Source organism: Echeneis naucrates, chromosome 8 (genome assembly GCF_900963305.1).
Source record: "Echeneis naucrates chromosome 8, fEcheNa1.1, whole genome shotgun sequence".
NCBI lineage: Eukaryota > Metazoa > Chordata > Actinopteri > Carangiformes > Echeneidae > Echeneis > Echeneis naucrates.
Window position 1 is genome coordinate 11,092,731 of NC_042518.1, and position 17,486 is coordinate 11,110,216.

A 17,486-nucleotide genomic window follows, 5' to 3' on the forward strand; every position below is an offset into this window, starting at 1 on the left:
CACACACATTCATAGCTTAGGGGCAAAGAGGCTAATAGAGTGGTGCCCTAAGTGTTCTGGTAATGTGTGTCTGTTAAGAGCGGTCAAACACATTGTGGATTAGCATCAGGCTAGAGTAGATTTCAGTTCCACTTGATCATCATGCACTTGCATGTACACACGTATGCATAGAGACACGAGCCTGTAAGTTCTACGGAAACATTTGACACAAGCACACACATGATGTATGTTTCCATAAATAGTTCCTCTTTCTTTCTTCCCCGTTCAAATGTTCCCCTCCTCCCCGCTGCCATGGGAATGGTTGCTCCCAGAGGAGGCAGGCAAATAGGAAAAAGGTGTAGAAGAGGAGAAAGAATAGAACAGAGAGTATTGATTCCTCCTTTATGTGCAGTTGATATCTGCACTGTATTATTGAAGTCAAACTCTTTCTTGCCCTCATCTATTAATTGTTATGATCATTTTCCCTCCTCCTGTCTGTTCCTCCCTCTATCGTTCATCTCCTTCACACATTTGCATTTTGTCCTCACTCTTGCTCCTCTTTTAAACGTAACAATTTGTCTTGTGACCTTAACCAGATAGGCAGATTGAGTTAAGAGGTGTGTGTGTGTGTGTGTGTGTGTGTGTGTGAGAGAGAAAAGGAATGTGACAAACAAAATTAGATGTACGATTTATTTGTCTCTCTCTCTGTCTCTCCCTACCTCATCACTGAACTTGCCCTTAGATGTAATGTACATGGAGCCAAACGGTGATGTCACAATCAATCTCACTCAGTCTCCAGGCGCACCATCACACACCAGTACATTAACATAGCCTTGTGTGTGTGTGTGTTTTGTTTATTTTTCTTGTCTGTTTGGGTGGTGTGTTGCCAGAACATGCACTTAACTGAACATATTTAACTGACTCATAATGATGGTTTCTATTTCTCTCTCTCTCTCACACTCACTGTGTGTGCGTATTTGCACGTGTTTGTGTGTGTGACTAGTTGGCAAATCATTATAAGGCTAGAGCGGTCTAGCTGAACTATGACTCTGCCGCCTGTCAGCGTGTGTATATAATCTTAATTGTGGTATAATTTTCTGGTGGGTTTTTGAGGCTGAGCCATATCTAGGAATAACCAAGGAAAAGCATCCTGATTACTAAAGGCTTACTTGTCCTCACTGTTGAAGTAGCCTTTCTTTGGATAATAGTGTTGAAATAATGTACCCAAAGAAGTTCAGTCTTATTTGTGTTCTGCCGCCTTCCTACATGGTATTCAGGTTTTTTTTTCTTCTCTACCTTCTGGTTTCCATGGACACATCTTCCATAAAAGTATCTAAGGAATAGATAATAGAACCTCACCGTAGAGTAAATATCGATATTAGAGATTTCGGTAATTGCGTTACAGAGAGGCCTGAAGCAATGTTTGTATTTCCAGTAAAAGACATAACGAACATCTGCATTTATTTGTGTGCGCAACTCTAGCTTTGGCCCATCTCTGCAATCACAGTCTGATCTGATTAGCATCTATGGTGATCTGACCTCCTCATTTAAGACTCAAGTTATCAATCACATCTCCCATAAAATTCCAAATGTTGTACATAAAATCTGTGCCATGTTTTCTAGACTATAGATTTTAGAGTGTGGACGAAATTGAATAAAAGTGTAAATAATATTTTAAATCCCTGGCTGCTCTGAAGCCTTTTTAAACCAAAAAAGTCATATTGGCATAAGACAATGTAGCCGCCACACTTTGAAGACAGTTGTATTAACCTACAATTCTTTGTCAATTGGGGCATTTGATTAGCTTAATCAACCAAACACAATTTTAAACATAGACCTGAAGTATTGTAATCGCAGTACCTCTTGTTCAAAAGGTGAAGCACACTGTACCATGATAACTGGCATAACAATACTTGGTGTCCATCTGTGTTTTTCTACTGTTGACATTGATTCGGTTTTGTTCCTTGACTGACCTTCCTCACTCCATTTGAGTGGATGATTCTAGCCACCATCATTGCCAACTGCATTGTCTTGGCTCTGGAACAACATTTGCCTGATGGGGATAAGACACCGTTGTCTGAACGCCTGGTAAGTTAAAAGACATGATGTAGTGCATGGGCCATACAGTATGTAAACATGACTAAATCCTCGTCAGTTCTGACTCATTGATTTTACACAAACACACAAATTCTTAGATCATAGGAATAGTATAGAATATTCACAGATGTACTAATGTTGCATATAAATGGAAATGCATATGGATTTTTGACTTCAGGAAAGACAAAATACAGATACTGTAAAATTCTTGCCCATCTCTGTACTGCATGTCTACACACAATAGGTGATGCATACAGTATAAAAATATCCTTCTAACCCAAACTCATCCAGCTATCGACATCTATCTCGCTTCGCCTCTGTCTTTTTCGTCCATAACCTTGCCTTGTCATTTCACCCGTGCTTCCTTTGCTTCTCTCTCTCTTCCTTCAGGACGACACAGAACCGTACTTTATAGGGATTTTCTGTTTTGAGTCTGGAATAAAGATCCTGGCACTTGGTTTCGCCTTCCACAAGAACTCTTACCTGAGGAACGGCTGGAATGTCATGGACTTTGTAGTGGTACTCACAGGGTGAGTGGCACGCACACAATATAGGCCTGCCTGAACACTCATGCACACCCAGTTGTAATGCCAACTAAAACTGGAAAAAATAAAGTAACTTAATATGTGTTTCAGTGTCCAGCTGTGTGTGTGGGTGTGGGTGGTCTGGTGTGTGTGTGTGTGTTTTAGTGAGTGTCCTTTCCCTGCTTCTTTGCCCTAATGAATGGCCCCACTCTGGGTAAGGCAGCAGTCGGATCACAGAGCAGAACTGCAGGGAGCCAGCAGCCTGGGTAGTGAACAAATGTCACCATGATATACACTGAGACAGGGGTTTGGAGGGAGGCGGAGGGGAACAAAGAGGAAAGAGACTTTGGCTTGAAGGTAAGAAAAGAGGATGTCTTGGTGGTCAGTAAGGGCAGGAAGGCAGTAAATGAGAAGAGACAATAGAAGAGTGTAGGAAGGAAAACCAGTGAAAAGCTCAAAGTACATTAACACCAACATAAAGCAAGCTAATTTTAGATGATTTGTTTTTCTATAGCTTTGATAACAGAACTGAGACAATGTGGGAAGGCCAGCATTAAAATGTCACTTGTTCTAATGCTAAATGTCAAAAACGTGGCCAAAATGGTGGATTATTTTAAAGCTGAATTTCAGGATGAAGATGTAGTCAAAGAGAAGAAATGGGTCGGACAGTGTGTCAGTAAAGAAGAGTTGAGACACATGATTGGCTTGACATGATGGAGTTAGGGCCACTGATTAGATTATGAGTCACACAAAAGGATTAGCGTGAAAAGATAATATGATGGAGTGACAGAAATAAGGCGGGAGTGTATACATGCTAGGATTTACCTTTCGCATTTGGACGATGTCGGAAAGGAGCGATGCTTCCATGTCAGATGGTTCTGTTTACAGCCATCGGTTTGACTGTGTGAACAGCCACTTCAGTAAGCTTTCTTTGGTATGTGTGCTGCAGGCTGTGGTATGAAATGCTGTCACATGCTGTTCGGTGGGTGAAGTTTATGAGTGATTGAGATGAATGTGACTGCATGAGTGCATGAGACAACACTCTACTCAGCACATGGTAGTTAACTGCCATGAGCACTGACATTAAGGTGTGGGAGTGCTGGCACAGACAGTTGCTGAGATCATAGCATGTATGTGTGTGTCGACATATGGTGATTTGGAGAGACGGTTTCATAAACAAGCACCAAACACGCACACGCAGTCAGCCTTATGCTTTAAGAGGAGCAATCATGAAGCCGAGCTGATCTCAGTGTGGCACAACAGAGTGACTGTAAGAGAGAAAAGGAGTGATAGGCTGAGTGTCAGCAGGACAGCAGGAGGTGCAGAGTGGAGGAAGGTAGAGCAGAAGGAATTCAGGCAGTCCTTATAATTTCCAGTAAACGCCTTGTCTCACATAATCCCTGCAAATCTCTGTTTGGAAAGTGAAGCCTTTGGAGCATGTGTGATACAGCAGTTAAATCACCTCCTGGAGCTGGCATTTCTGGTGTTGTAGTGGAGATGCTGCTCTTACACCGAAGCAGAGTATTTCCTCACATTTAATGTACAAATGACATTCAAGCCAATGTCTCTCATAACACTTCCTCCAATATTATAACTCTAAACTTCCTGTACAACTCTTAGCTTTGCTATGTTGTTTCTTTAGTTTTTTAATTCTCTCTTTAGTTGTATTTCCTATATTCCCAAAGACTCCTGATAACAGCATATAGGGCATGTTGGGAGGCAATCGAACATTCTTCTGGACATGAGATAGATTTTGGTTTTTAAACACCCTCATCCTTGCCTTTTGCTATTAAATATTCTGAGGGTAAGGAATTGAAGAATTAAAAATTTTGTTAGAACTCATTATCATGGTGAGAAAATAATGCACTGTTTTATATTTATGCAATATATTTATATGTTTAGACGGCATAATGAATAAAAGTTACAAGACACAATGAAGTCTTAGTTAATCAGCTTTTTGTTGAGTTCTTTCCACTTTCAACAAAGGTGGATATTGCAGCACAAAATGCTGCTGCTCCTTCAGCACACATCATGTACATTCCCATGATGCTCTCATGACGCATCTCCACTGTGTGTGTGTGTGTGTGTGTGTGTGTGTGTGTGTGTGTGTGTGTGTGTGTGTGTGTGTGTGTGTGTGTTGCTGTTCAGCTTTCTGTGAATGGCGGTTGTGTTTGTAGCCATGCAGCTCTTTGAAGATGAAAGGCCACTTGGCCTTTCTACCCACCTCTGACCAAAACCTTTGATAACACACTGACCAACACACCATACACACACACACACATTTGCACTTCAAACATTCCTTTCCTTTACCTGCTCAATCTTGGTGTGTTTGCAGGCACTGCCTTTTAAGACGTACAAAGACAAGCACACAAATGGCGCTTTACATTTCTGAATAGATTAGCTATTCACCTCACAAATTTGTTGGATGTCAGATGATTAGTATGCATCCATGGGTCCAAGTATGCCCAAGCATATATATGTGTGTGTGCTTGACCTATCTGTAGTAGTAAATTACCTGAGTGATTTGGCACTGGGAGTAAGCTAGTTGTTTTTTATGCCCAATATTGATTATTAGTCCAATTGTCCTTAGTTTATAGCCACTTTTGTCTTGCATCCTCTCTTCTGTGCTGCCTTCTTCTACCCTTGATTACATACAACTGGCACAGTGGCATGGAGGCTTTTCTGTGACCTTGAGATCAACTAAAATCATAATGGAAATTTGCTAAGTCTGACATAAAGTCAAGAATAATAACTGACTTCCATCAGAATGTTTATAGTATTAATTTAAGAGAGGATTAAAGACAATGCAAAGCCACTGAGTATGAACTAGCTGTATGCTGTGACCAAAGGGAAGCACAAAAAGCTGATGATTGGGAGAAGCAAAGAAGCCGGTTGGTCAGTGATGAGGACAAAGATAATTAGCCTGTTTAAGATGAAGTAAGCAAGAAGAGCAGATGGAGAGTACAGGCAAAAAAAGATTGTTTGTATAACATATTGGAGTCCCAGGAGAAAGGGTCAGTGGGGAGGTTGTGTAACAGCAATATTCCTTAATGTGATTCCCCTTAATCATTTGGGCTCCTCAGGATAAAGCGCAGGTTGTGTGTCTGCGTGTATAAGATGTACTGGAGACAGCATTTCTGTCCCCGACGAGGAATAAATTATTTTCTATTTCAAATGACCTACTTTCCAGTGTGCATACGTGAATACAATTTTTCGACAGTCAATATGTTGATCTACAACCAGTACCTGTTTGCTATCCTGGTGTGTGTGTTGTTTTGTATTGGTTTTGCCATCCGTGTGTGTCTGCGTGAGGTATGATACATGTACATTAAAGAGAAAAGAGATGATAAAAAAAACAATCAATCAGACTCCTCCCTTGGCCCTGTTACCAAGGTGATACAGAGATTCTATCAATGAGCGAAGGTCCTTGTTGCCATGGAAACACTTATGAATGAGAAAGGGCCCAGTCACCGTGGAGACGGTGTGAATGAGGACCTGGCTCATCTGCTTGACACTGTTTGTGACAGTGGATGTTAATAAGAGGCTGAATTCTTCACCGCTGTCATCAACACTATTATTACCGTCGTCATCGTCATCATGTGAAGGTTTCACCCAAATTCCATCTGCCACAGGGACACACATACCACAATGCTCTGTGTTTGTGGGTGTGGCTGTCTATGGCGATCTTAAACCTTCTGTCCATACATTCACACACTTCATCATCTCCTCCCTTCCTTTTGTGCCTCTATAGCATCGGTGCAGTTTTCTGTGCTGCCATGTATTTTCGAGGCTAATGTGTTCTTGCACAAAGCATTAAATCCTCACCTGCTTTGAGGGTGATGTTGTGTATCTGAGCATGCATTCTGACCTTCCTGTGACTTCTCAACCGCATCATATTGTTGTTAAAGAGTCACACTTTATATTTCTACAGCAGTCTGTCAAAGTACTGTGACGCAAGACTTGTGTTCCGGCATAAATAGTCGGAAAATTAACTCCAGCCTGCAAGTATCCCAGTGTTATGTAAATTGTTATATAATTTATTATATTGTTACAAAGGGATAATTTACAGGAAAATGTCATCATAATATTAGTAAGACAACAGAATTCTCTGCTGCAAGCCATTACATTATTTTTTTAATTAAAAAAATATTTTTTTCCAATATCTAAATAAAATAATGGTCTCTTAAATACTATGAAATCATAACAAACACTATTTACCTTTCACTTATATATACATTTTCATTGAAATCCTCATGCAGCTGAAGTACAGTAATGCTGCATGACCAAACCAGCAACCTCTCAGTTACAAGTCAGCCCCTGATGAGGCATTCAATATCACACAATGTCATTACAAGGACCCCAGTCTATACAAGTGATATAGCATCTACTGCTGTGGGGTGGGAGGCTTGCCGGTAACACAATACTGCATTAAAAACCACAGCTGAGTATACCTTTGTCTGGAGATCCTGGGTCAGTGCTACTTTTAACATCTTGCCAATTTCATAGGTTTTCAAGCAAAGCAGGCTGACTTCAAACCTGTGATTAAGGCTCTGCTGTGTCACTGGGCCTCTTAGTGGAACAGAGGAAAGTGGAAATGTGTCAGAGAGAGAGAGAGAGAGAGAGAGGTGGGAAGGAGGATGATTCACTGTGTGCGTCAGATGAGGGGACTGACTGTAAGTCTGGCGGCACTAGGGAACATCTTAACCCTCTCAAGTACACGCACACTCTCTCATGCTGTTTACTACTCTTCATTTGGCTGATGAGGAGCGATACAGGTGCCGTACCATGGGCCATAACACATTAACTCAGCAGTCTGATGACGGCTTAAATGTGCAATTAAAAATGCTGACTTGCTCATTTCTGCTCATTTTTCATCTTCCACATTTGCCTATGCTCCCCCTCTCTCACTCTCCACCTTTCTCTTCTCAGCACTCCATCTTTTTCTTTTTTCATGTTATAATCCCTGTGTCATCCATATACAAAACACTTATCCTGATACACTTTACTGTCCTGCTTCACTTGTCAGCTCTATTGATCAGCTCAGCTCTTGCAGGATTTACATACAGTCCTCACCATCGTGTGTGTGTGTGTGTGTGTGTGTGTGTGTGTGTGTGTGTGTGAGAAAGACAGAGAATCTGGGAGAGGCCGACTGACAGTGACAAACTTAAAATGCTTAAATATTGATTACCTGTGTGCACTTTTGTGCATTTTCTTCTTTTCCGTTAGGATCCTGTCCACTGTCGGTTCAGATTTCGACTTGCGGACCCTCAGAGCTGTGCGAGTATTGAGGCCCCTCAAACTGGTGTCTGGTATTCCCAGTAAGTCAACACTCTTCATGTGATTATGACAATGAAAAAGACTTTTTGTAAGCTTTCGCCCTTTGTCCCAAACATCTTTTATGTGCAGAGCAGCTTCAGGTTATATTGGAATATTAAAATAGCATTGAGAAGCATTTTGTGTCAAGCTTTTATGCAGCTTCTATGTCTTTCTGCATAATGCACCCAAAGTGTTCCAACAAAAGTGTTTCTTCTGTGCACTCTGCTCCTTTTTTAAATGTTACAGTGGCAGTAGCGTTTCAGCACCACTGCAGTGTTATTAATAGCTTTGACTCCACTACAGGGCTGAACAGGCAAACCAAGGCTTACTCATCATAAAAATCTCTCAGCTTCCTGTGAAAACTAAATTAAAGCATTTTGAAAATGGTGGCTAGTTTCTGTTTGTTAGGATGATTTGGGGCCAAAGAATGTCACATTTATTTATATATTTCTTTATTTTCATTTTTTAAGACTCAACCAAATGGTGTAAGTGACATAAGTCAGAAACGAGTTATCTTGCTGCATTAATATCTTTGTGCCTTAACACATTGAAATTGATCTCATGCATTATAAATCCCTGCACACTGTATCTTCCAGGCTTACAGGTGGTGCTCAAATCTATCATGAAGGCCATGATTCCTCTGCTTCAAATTGGCCTGCTGCTTTTCTTTGCCATCCTCATGTTCGCCATCATCGGTCTCGAGTTCTACATGGGCAAATTCCACAAAACCTGCTTTGACAATCACACAGGTAAAGTGGTTGGTGTCAGTCAGGGTTGATTCACAAACTGTTTGCTTCAGTGAAAACCACACCTGCTCTGGTTTAGGTAGACTTTAAATTGTCACAATATTAAAGTGAGAAATGCAATTTACTTCACTGAAACACCACCAATGGACTTTTGGTGCTATTCCATTCCATCTTTTAGTGCTAGAAAGGCAGTTACCACAAAAGACTCATTCATTTGTAATGTCCGTATAAGTGACTTTTAATACTTAAAAAAAAAAATGTTTGTTGGCCTATTGAGCATTTATGGTGCCACTCAAATTCTCTGTATAATTCAAGCAGATTAGTCCATTTTGCTGTGTCATTGCTACTTTATATAGCATATTTCATTCCACAATAAGTGACAAATGCATCACACTTGTTTGCCACATCTGAAACAAACTGAAGATTTTCATGTGCCTAGCTTTGGTTTTGACATCCCTCCCTACTGCCTCACATGTTCAGGTGAGATCCGAGAAGAGTTTCCTTGCGGTACAGAGCCGCCGTCGCGACTGTGTCCAGAGGGCACTATGTGTCGATCATACTGGCTGGGACCAAACTATGGCATTACCCAATTTGACAACATCCTGTTTGCTATCCTCACCGTCTTCCAGTGTATCACCATGGAGGGCTGGACTGACCTACTCTACTATGTATGTACTGCTGCACATTGTTTGGAACAAAGCAATTATTACTAAAAGGGAGATTATGAATCGCTTTTGGTCACTGTGCCACAAGGTTTAGGTAAGAATATAAAGGATCATCCCAGTAAATAAGATGATAATCCACAACAGAAAAGCATTCTTTGTCATGGATAGGCTGCAAATTTAGCAAATAAATTAGTTAACCGTTTAATAGTTCAATACATTTTGTTTAAGAGTAGAAATTACTCAATTAATTTGCCTAGCCAGATGACCATGGTTTAGCAGCCAATGCATTTATTAGGCAAGTATGTTTTGGTCACATTAGCCGGCCATTTTTTTTTTTTTTTTTTTGGCTAAAAGTGCCACACAATCACTGGCAAGTTAAATATTTGCTCAAATATTGATGCTTCTTTAAATTTGTAAACAACTTGTCTGTCAGATATGTATGTCAATAGTGTTTTCAAACCACACAGGACTTTTTTTTGTCTCGTTAAGTGAAAAGTGTTAAAACATCCAGTTATTTCCACCTGTGCTCACTGTGCATTCACCCATAAAATAAGCACCAGGTCTTGAACAGTGTCATCACTCATGCCCAAGACTGAATAGTTCCCTGCTGTCAATGGCAACGGTTGCTATGGATACCAGAGGCAGATGAGGGTCTTTGAGTGTTACTGTAGTCATCGCTTTTCCCCTCCTCTCAGTCCAGTTTATTTTTTCCATTGCTATTTCTCTTTCTTTCATTCTCCCCTCCCTCCCTCTTTCCTTCAGCCTTCCTTCCTTCCTCTCCTCCTCTCTGTCACTCTCACTCGCTGTCTCTCTCTCTGTGTCCCTCCTTCCTTGTGCTGCTCTATATTTAAAAGGGCCTGTTCAGCCCAAGTTATTCTTGCAGCTCCTGGGGAGGGGGGGGCGATAAAAGTTTAATGGTAGAAAAAAGGGTCTGCAGTATGTTGGGTACACATCAGCAATGCCAGCCTATGTGCATGAGGAAGGAAAAATGAAGCGTGCAATCCTTGGAAGGGAAAAGGACTCTGGAGGCATGAAAGGGTAAAATTACGAATCAATGCAGCGTCTGATTAGTGACAGCCGAGCGGAATGGCAATATTGAAGGTATAAATGAAATGAAGGAAATAATAAATACCAATAAATGAGCAGCAACATGAACAAAGTAAGGATGGTGAAAACAGTAAGACAACTATAATCAAAAAGAGTGTGAAAACAATAGTGTGAGTGAATAAAAAAAATGGAGAAGGCGTCTGGTCAGGAGGCAGAGACAGGCAGGAAGGGAGCAGAGCACTTGTTATACATTATTTACTCTGCACAGAGCAGCTAAATAGAGTGGCAGATATGCATTTACTTATTGAGATGACTTAAAGCAAAGTCATGTTAGTCCTGCTGTTGTTTATATTTCCAACTGCAGGAAACGGCACTTTTGAGTCAATAGGCTGCCATCTTTTATTGGCCATTATGTCTGGATATTTGATGAGTTTAAAGTAAATTTGCAAACACAATCAAGCTTTGTCCAAATGAGAATGATTTGTATTGAGGGACATTTACAAGAACTATGATGCAAATGTTGTAAATGCAGCATAATTTGAAAACCAAGGATAATGAATTACAGTACTGTTTTCCTTGGTGCATGGGTGAAGAAACAGGTTTTCAAATATGATTCTTGTCAGTTTTGATCACATAAGAACAAAATATATTCCAGGTGATTTGTGCAGGGTTCATACATTTTATATATTATTATTTTAAGTGACATTAAAGAATGCCAAATGTCTCAGTTGATCAAATCTTTGGTTATCATAAGCGCCAGTGAATTTCTCAGTGCTTACTAAAATAAGCTGTTAACCAGGTGATGGTTCTGTTTGATTAGTTATTATCTGGATTTAAGAATTGAAGAGCAAAACATTGATTACTTTGTCTAATGTCTGTATGTTTATTTGTGCATGTTTCCAGAGCAACGATGCCTCAGGGAGCGCATGGAACTGGATGTACTTCATCCCCCTCATCATCATTGGCTCCTTCTTCATGCTCAACCTGGTGCTGGGTGTTTTGTCAGGGTAGGTGTCTGTTTGTGAGTGTGCCTTTGAAAAAAAAAAAAAATAAATAAAAAAAAGATGGCATAAAGGTTGTGCATTTGCAATGTCTCATCCAGGATGCGATGATAATAAATGTTGAAATGATTGGATTTAGATGTTTCTCATTTTAGTGTGGTCTACATGCTATAAAATGCAAAGTGTCCACTAAGTTTGTGTGCTTATGCGTGTTTTCATGGATGTGTCTGTGTGTGCAGGGAGTTTGCCAAAGAGAGAGAGCGTGTGGAGAACAGGAGTGAGTTCTTGAAGCTCAGAAGGCAGCAGCAGATTGAAAGGGAACTTAATGGTTACCTGGAATGGATTTGCAAAGCTGGTATGTACGATGTATTTGTGTGTCCATTTTTTACACACAGGCACAAACAGCTTTTCAAAATGATTTGCCGTTGCCACAGTGCAGAGAACAGGTGTATTTTTGTAAACAGTTAAATGGCAAAAGCAGCTTTGCAGAAGTAAAGTTGACTCCTGTACAGTCAGATGCACAGTTTCATCTTACTGTAGATATAGCTGATGTTGTCTCCTATCTTTTCCTTTGTACTGTATGTATCTGTGCCTCTCTAACTGAACCCACAGCCCAGGAGGCACAGAACAGCTACTCCTCTCCTCAGAACATTCCTGAAAAAACAAAATTAAATCCTGTTATACGTTTCGTATTAATGCTTCTTGTTTGATACCTGGATTGAGAAGACTAAACCTTTTCCCATAGTCCTGTCTCTCCCTCCCTGCCCATCTCCTGAGGGTAGGGAAGATGTAAAGAGGATAAGAGGAACGGAGGGTTGAATGGTGGATGCAAGAAGGAGTGGATAAATGGGTAGATAGAAAGGCAGACCTTTGATCTTTAAAAGACAAGCTACATAAAAAAGAAGGAAGCTAAAAAACAAAGCCAGGAAGGATGAGTAGCAACCCACAGGTGCAGGCCAAAGACTTTCCAGTTCCCAGTTGGAATTAAAATGAGAAATGACAATTTTGGGGGGGGGTATTGGTTGGTATAATGGAAGCCATCAAACATAAATTTAACATGGTTATATTATAAAATGTTTGTTGTGTTTTTAGAAGAGGTCATCTTGGCGGATGATGAAAATGAAAATGATTATGACGGTATGAATCTGCTATTTTTGTATTTTTACCTGCACTCATTTTTTCATTTAACTAACAGTTTTTGTATACGTATCTAATAAGTTTAGCACATCAATGCTGTTCTGTCGGAGAATAAACTCCTAGCTTTGTCTATCACAGGATCCCGCAGAAGAGCCACAAAGAACCATAAGAGCAAAGCAGAGCTCTTAAACCCAGAGGAAGGAGAGGGGGATCTGGCAGTAGGTAAGATCCACTCACTCACACTCATACGCCCAAAGGCCAAACCGCAGGTACATACAGACGCAGATCTTATCTTGCATATCAGCATTACTTGACCCTGCTCTGCTTCCCCCTCCTTTCCTCACCACCCCCCCACTTTAATTGCTCTGGACTTGCCTCCTCAGGTTCCTTTTTTTTTTCCCTCCTATTCTCAACCTCCTCCCTACCTCTCCTTTCAAACATCTTTTTTCTCAGTTGTAATAATTAATACAATTTTTGAATTCTGTGTAGTTTAATGTTAAGTATTGGACAACACAAACGGCCATACCCTTGCCTGTTAAGTCAGAGAAACAATGGGGACTGCATAATTTATTGTACATCGTGGTTAATCTTTAAGTTCAAGAAGACCATTTTGTGTTTTGTGTATGGTCCCCTCACTCCCCGTGCCTCCCAGTGAACCTAAGCAACAGATGAAGGAAGCAGATTAATTGTACCATCTGCACAGTTTTGCTTTCTCCAGAAGCTCAAATATAGAACCACTGCTCCCTTTTTTTTTTTTTTTTTAAGAGAAAATGTAATACCATGTGCCTTGCTTACCCTTCTAGGTTCACCGTTTGCCCGTGCCAGTTTGAAGAGCTCTAAACTCGAAGGATCAACTTTCAAACGGCGAGAGCGACGGCTGCGCTTCCTCATCCGGCACGTCGTCAAGTCCCAGGCCTTCTACTGGACCGTACTGTGTTTGGTGGGCCTGAACACGCTGTGTGTGGCAGTGGTGCACTACGACCAGCCAGAGCCACTTTCAGATTTTCTATGTGAGTAGGAAGAGGATGTGGACCGAATGCAGGCGAGCACAGATTGTCTGCACAAATACTCTCATCACAGATTACTGGAAGGGAGTGGGTGAGCGAATTCTGTGAAAGAGCTGACCCAACCCATTAAAACAGGCACATCAAATATCCTTACCGTCCTTTTGGCATGCAGACACCCAGAAATAATATAATGGTCGTGAAGCAAAAGCAATAAGGTCATTATGACTTGATAAACTACAAAATCTGACAGTACACTGAAATAAGATGTTTGAATGAAACAGACCAATCATGAGAAGTGGTGTGGACAAAGGGAAGAAACACTGGACAGATGGAATCAATTACATACTGATCTTTTTCTCTCAGTAGCTCATGCACAAACACTTTGTGATTCAGGCTTCTTTTTTTTTTTTTTTTTTAAACTAATATAGTTTCTATAGTGTTTAACAGTTCTTCAGTTAGTTTTTTTTGGCTCTCTTGGTAGGAAACATTTCTCTACCTGTGGAGAATATGATTTGTTGGCCAGGGGCATGTTTGTAGGTCCGCAACACTTAATTTGTGGTCTGTTGTGACACATTTTAATGCTGTCAGAAAAAACAACAACAAATAAATAAAATACAGCTCTTGCAATTTGGATACGGCACTTGGTCATATTTGATAATATTTTGATTGATTGTATAGCCTTATTTAAAATACATAAGTAAATACATGGATGATAGAAAGATAAGACAGATGGAGACAGGATGAGGCTTGTAGGGATTCATGGTCTCCTTATGTTTGTGCGTCTCCTCCTCCTCGCCTCTCATCTTCCTTCCTCCATGCAGATTTTGCTGAATTAATCTTCCTGGGGATATTCTTGACGGAGATGTTTATAAAGATGTATGGTCTGGGCAGGCAGGCCTACCTCAACTCCTCCTTCAACTGCTTCGACTGCATTGTAAGTCCCAGCACACTTTGGGGCACACACACACACACACACACGTAAACCTATCAGCAGGTGCGAACATAACAAAAAATATAACTGTTCTGACACACACAAGTTAGCCACACTGGACAGCAAGGGCAATGAGGACTTGCTCATGTTTGTACGTTATGTGCTCATTATATTGAATATCCTCATGCTGGTGTGTGCTTGTATTTGCATCAGGTGATATGTGGTAGTATATTTGAAGTGCTGTGGTCCATCATCCAGCCCGGCACATCGTTTGGCATCAGTGTGCTCCGAGCTCTCAGGTTATTGAGGATCTTCAAAGTCACCAAGTAAGTTAGGTGTAATATTTCTCATATACATATAAAGGACTTCCGCTGAACTGAACACCATATTCTGTCTCTGCTTGTTAGGTACTGGGCATCTCTACGCAACCTCGTCGTCTCTCTGCTCAACTCCATGAAGTCCATCATCAGCTTGCTCTTCCTGCTCTTCCTCTTCATAGTTGTCTTTGCCCTGCTGGGAATGCAGCTTTTCGGAGGACAGTCAGTACTGTTTTTCATTACCTCAGCGTCTCTCTTTCTGTCTTCGCCTACTCCCTTCCTCTTTTCAATTGCCCTCATTAATTTTTTTTACTGAGATTAGTTCATGTAAATCTTTTTAAATCATTTTTTGAGCAGTTTTCCAGTCAGATATTTCTTGTGCTCATAATGTTTTCCAACCTTTCTTCTGTCTGTTTGTCTTCACACTTCAAACTCTCTGCCTCCCCCCGCTAGGTTTAATTTTGAAAATGGCACTCCTCCGACCAACTTCGATACCTTCCCCGCAGCAATAATGACAGTGTTCCAGGTGAGCAGAGGAGATGGTGTACTGTAAACGGGAGGAAGGGAAGGAGAGTCTTGTGGGAGCAGAATGATATGAGAAGATGAGGACAGGATTAGGACAAAACAATTTAAAGACTAAGAAGGATTTGCAGACATGGAAGTGATGCAAAATGTAGACAGTTAATTTTAAATGTCTCAAAATTATAATTGATTGAAATCGTGTTAATGTCTTCAAGGTGTGTCTTCAAGAGTGTGCTGAGCATGTTTTGACTCTGGTGTATTACTGTATAAAGCATTAATCAAGCATTTTACTGTCCTTGAAGCGGGTATAGACTCACTGTGTGTGTGTGTGTGTGTGTGTGTGTGTGTGTGTGTGTGTGTGTGTGTGTGTGTGTGTCAGATTCTGACCGGTGAAGACTGGAACATGGTGATGTACGATGGCATCAAGTCTCAGGGCGGAGTCAACAAGGGCATGGCCTTCTCTGTCTTCTTCATTGTACTCACACTTTTTGGCAACTGTATCTTTTGAATGAAAGTGCAGAAAGGACTCAGTGCAATTACACTTACTACTTAAAATAAAAATGTATATCTTTTACACTTTACATACAGTTTTTTCTTACTTCAGATATGTGTACTGATATTTACATGTTTCATAGTTTCTTATATTGAGCTCAGCTCAAAATGTGATTGACATAGTTTTCGTCAGCCACTGATATTTGTCATTGACTTCATGTGCATGTTGTATATGTATGTTCAAACAAACTCCCATACACTGGATTTCCTTTAGCTTCATGTTCAGACACGCTGCTGAATGTCTTCTTGGCCATCGCTGTAGACAATTTGGCCAACGCACAGGAACTGACCAAGGTTCACAACAGTGCAATTCTACTTAATATTTCAGAAGTTTTGTTTGGTTGTTTTTTTTTTTCCTTGCTGAAAGTGCAGGAGTTATACACCCCTAGTCCATAGTCCATGAATTCTGATTTCGTCTTTCTCCAGGATGAGCAGGAGGAAGAGGAGGCTGCCAGTCAGAAGATCGCCCTGCAAAAAGCCAAAGAGGTGGCTGAAGTCAGCCCACTGTCTGCTGCCAATCTCTCCATTGCAGCGTGAGTTTCTGCCTCTGCACTTGCACATTGTTCTTTGCTTATATTTTGAAAGATCTCGAAAACTCGTTTCGAAAGATCTCGAAACTCAGCAAATAAGATGCAAACTCTTAAGACGAGTATTGTGAGGAAAACTTTTCGTGAATATGTCATCTGTTAAAATTAGGCGCCCACACCAAATTACATCAGGTCACTGGTGATGATTATATTACAGCACAGACGGTGTCCCTCTTCAAACAATAACATATTTCAACAACGGTAAAAGTCAACCACAGCGTGTATGTAGTGTACATTGAGTTTCCAGCCCCCAAACTAAAAACAATCAAAATACACACAAAACCACGTAATAAGTGAAGTGAAAACAGAACCTTCGATTATTTTTGCAAATGGATTAAGAATGAATGTAACACTGGTAAAGGTATGCAGACCCTTTGCTGTGACACTTGAAATAAAGTTCAGCAGCCTTATCATCTTCAAGCTGTCTCAGCGTCTTGACTGGAGTCCAACCATGGTAAATTCAGCTGAGTGGACACAATTTCTTTTTGTGAGGTCTCACAGTTGACCATGGCGTTAAAAGAAAAAAACAAGTGGGAGGGGGAATATGGTACAGGTGCGTGCCTTTCCGAATCATGTCACTCAGCTGAGTTTATCACAGGACTCCAGTCAGGGTGCTGATACATCTCACTGACGTTTGGTTTCTTTCTTTATTGCATGCTTTTGTGCATAAGACGGCGCACATTGCACATACACACGCACCAGGATTGGACTGGTCTGGCCAGCCCTCCTCTGGTGAGGAGAGTCAGTCTTTGATCTCTTTTCTCCACATACACAGGGGTCTTTTCTTACACTCCTGGTAAAGTTCACACACTCATCTCTCACTCATAGAGATACACACACTCCACACTGTGATCTGTCTGTAAAAAGATAAAAAAAAAAAAAAAAAAAGGGCAGCAATGAAGCCTGGTCTCACACACAGAACCAACATGAGGGCCTGACCTTTACCACGCTGATGCATTAGGCTTTTCCCACTTTCTAACACACACACATTATCACACACAGATGCAATGAGCAGACATTCCCCAACTGTTGGTGATCCTCATGCTTGAAATATGTTC

At 40.8% G+C, this 17,486-nt stretch overlaps 1 protein-coding gene across 1 annotated transcript in view; it reads left to right on the forward strand.

The window, feature by feature from the left end:
- The window catches only part of cacna1aa (calcium channel, voltage-dependent, P/Q type, alpha 1A subunit, a), a 75,847-nt gene that overhangs the window by 20,006 nt on the left and 38,355 nt on the right, over window positions 1-17,486 (forward strand). The window contains exons 3-19 of the mRNA XM_029507526.1: window positions 1,962-2,067; window positions 2,467-2,606; window positions 7,827-7,918; window positions 8,513-8,665; window positions 9,143-9,330; window positions 11,278-11,381; window positions 11,615-11,730; window positions 12,468-12,512; window positions 12,651-12,734; window positions 13,316-13,522; window positions 14,341-14,453; window positions 14,664-14,776; window positions 14,858-14,989; window positions 15,221-15,293; window positions 15,669-15,786; window positions 16,068-16,135; window positions 16,268-16,374. Of these exons, the coding sequence (XP_029363386.1) occupies window positions 1,962-2,067; window positions 2,467-2,606; window positions 7,827-7,918; window positions 8,513-8,665; window positions 9,143-9,330; window positions 11,278-11,381; window positions 11,615-11,730; window positions 12,468-12,512; window positions 12,651-12,734; window positions 13,316-13,522; window positions 14,341-14,453; window positions 14,664-14,776; window positions 14,858-14,989; window positions 15,221-15,293; window positions 15,669-15,786; window positions 16,068-16,135; window positions 16,268-16,374 (1,959 nt within the window). The remainder of the gene's footprint in view (window positions 1-1,961; window positions 2,068-2,466; window positions 2,607-7,826; window positions 7,919-8,512; window positions 8,666-9,142; window positions 9,331-11,277; window positions 11,382-11,614; window positions 11,731-12,467; window positions 12,513-12,650; window positions 12,735-13,315; window positions 13,523-14,340; window positions 14,454-14,663; window positions 14,777-14,857; window positions 14,990-15,220; window positions 15,294-15,668; window positions 15,787-16,067; window positions 16,136-16,267; window positions 16,375-17,486) is intronic.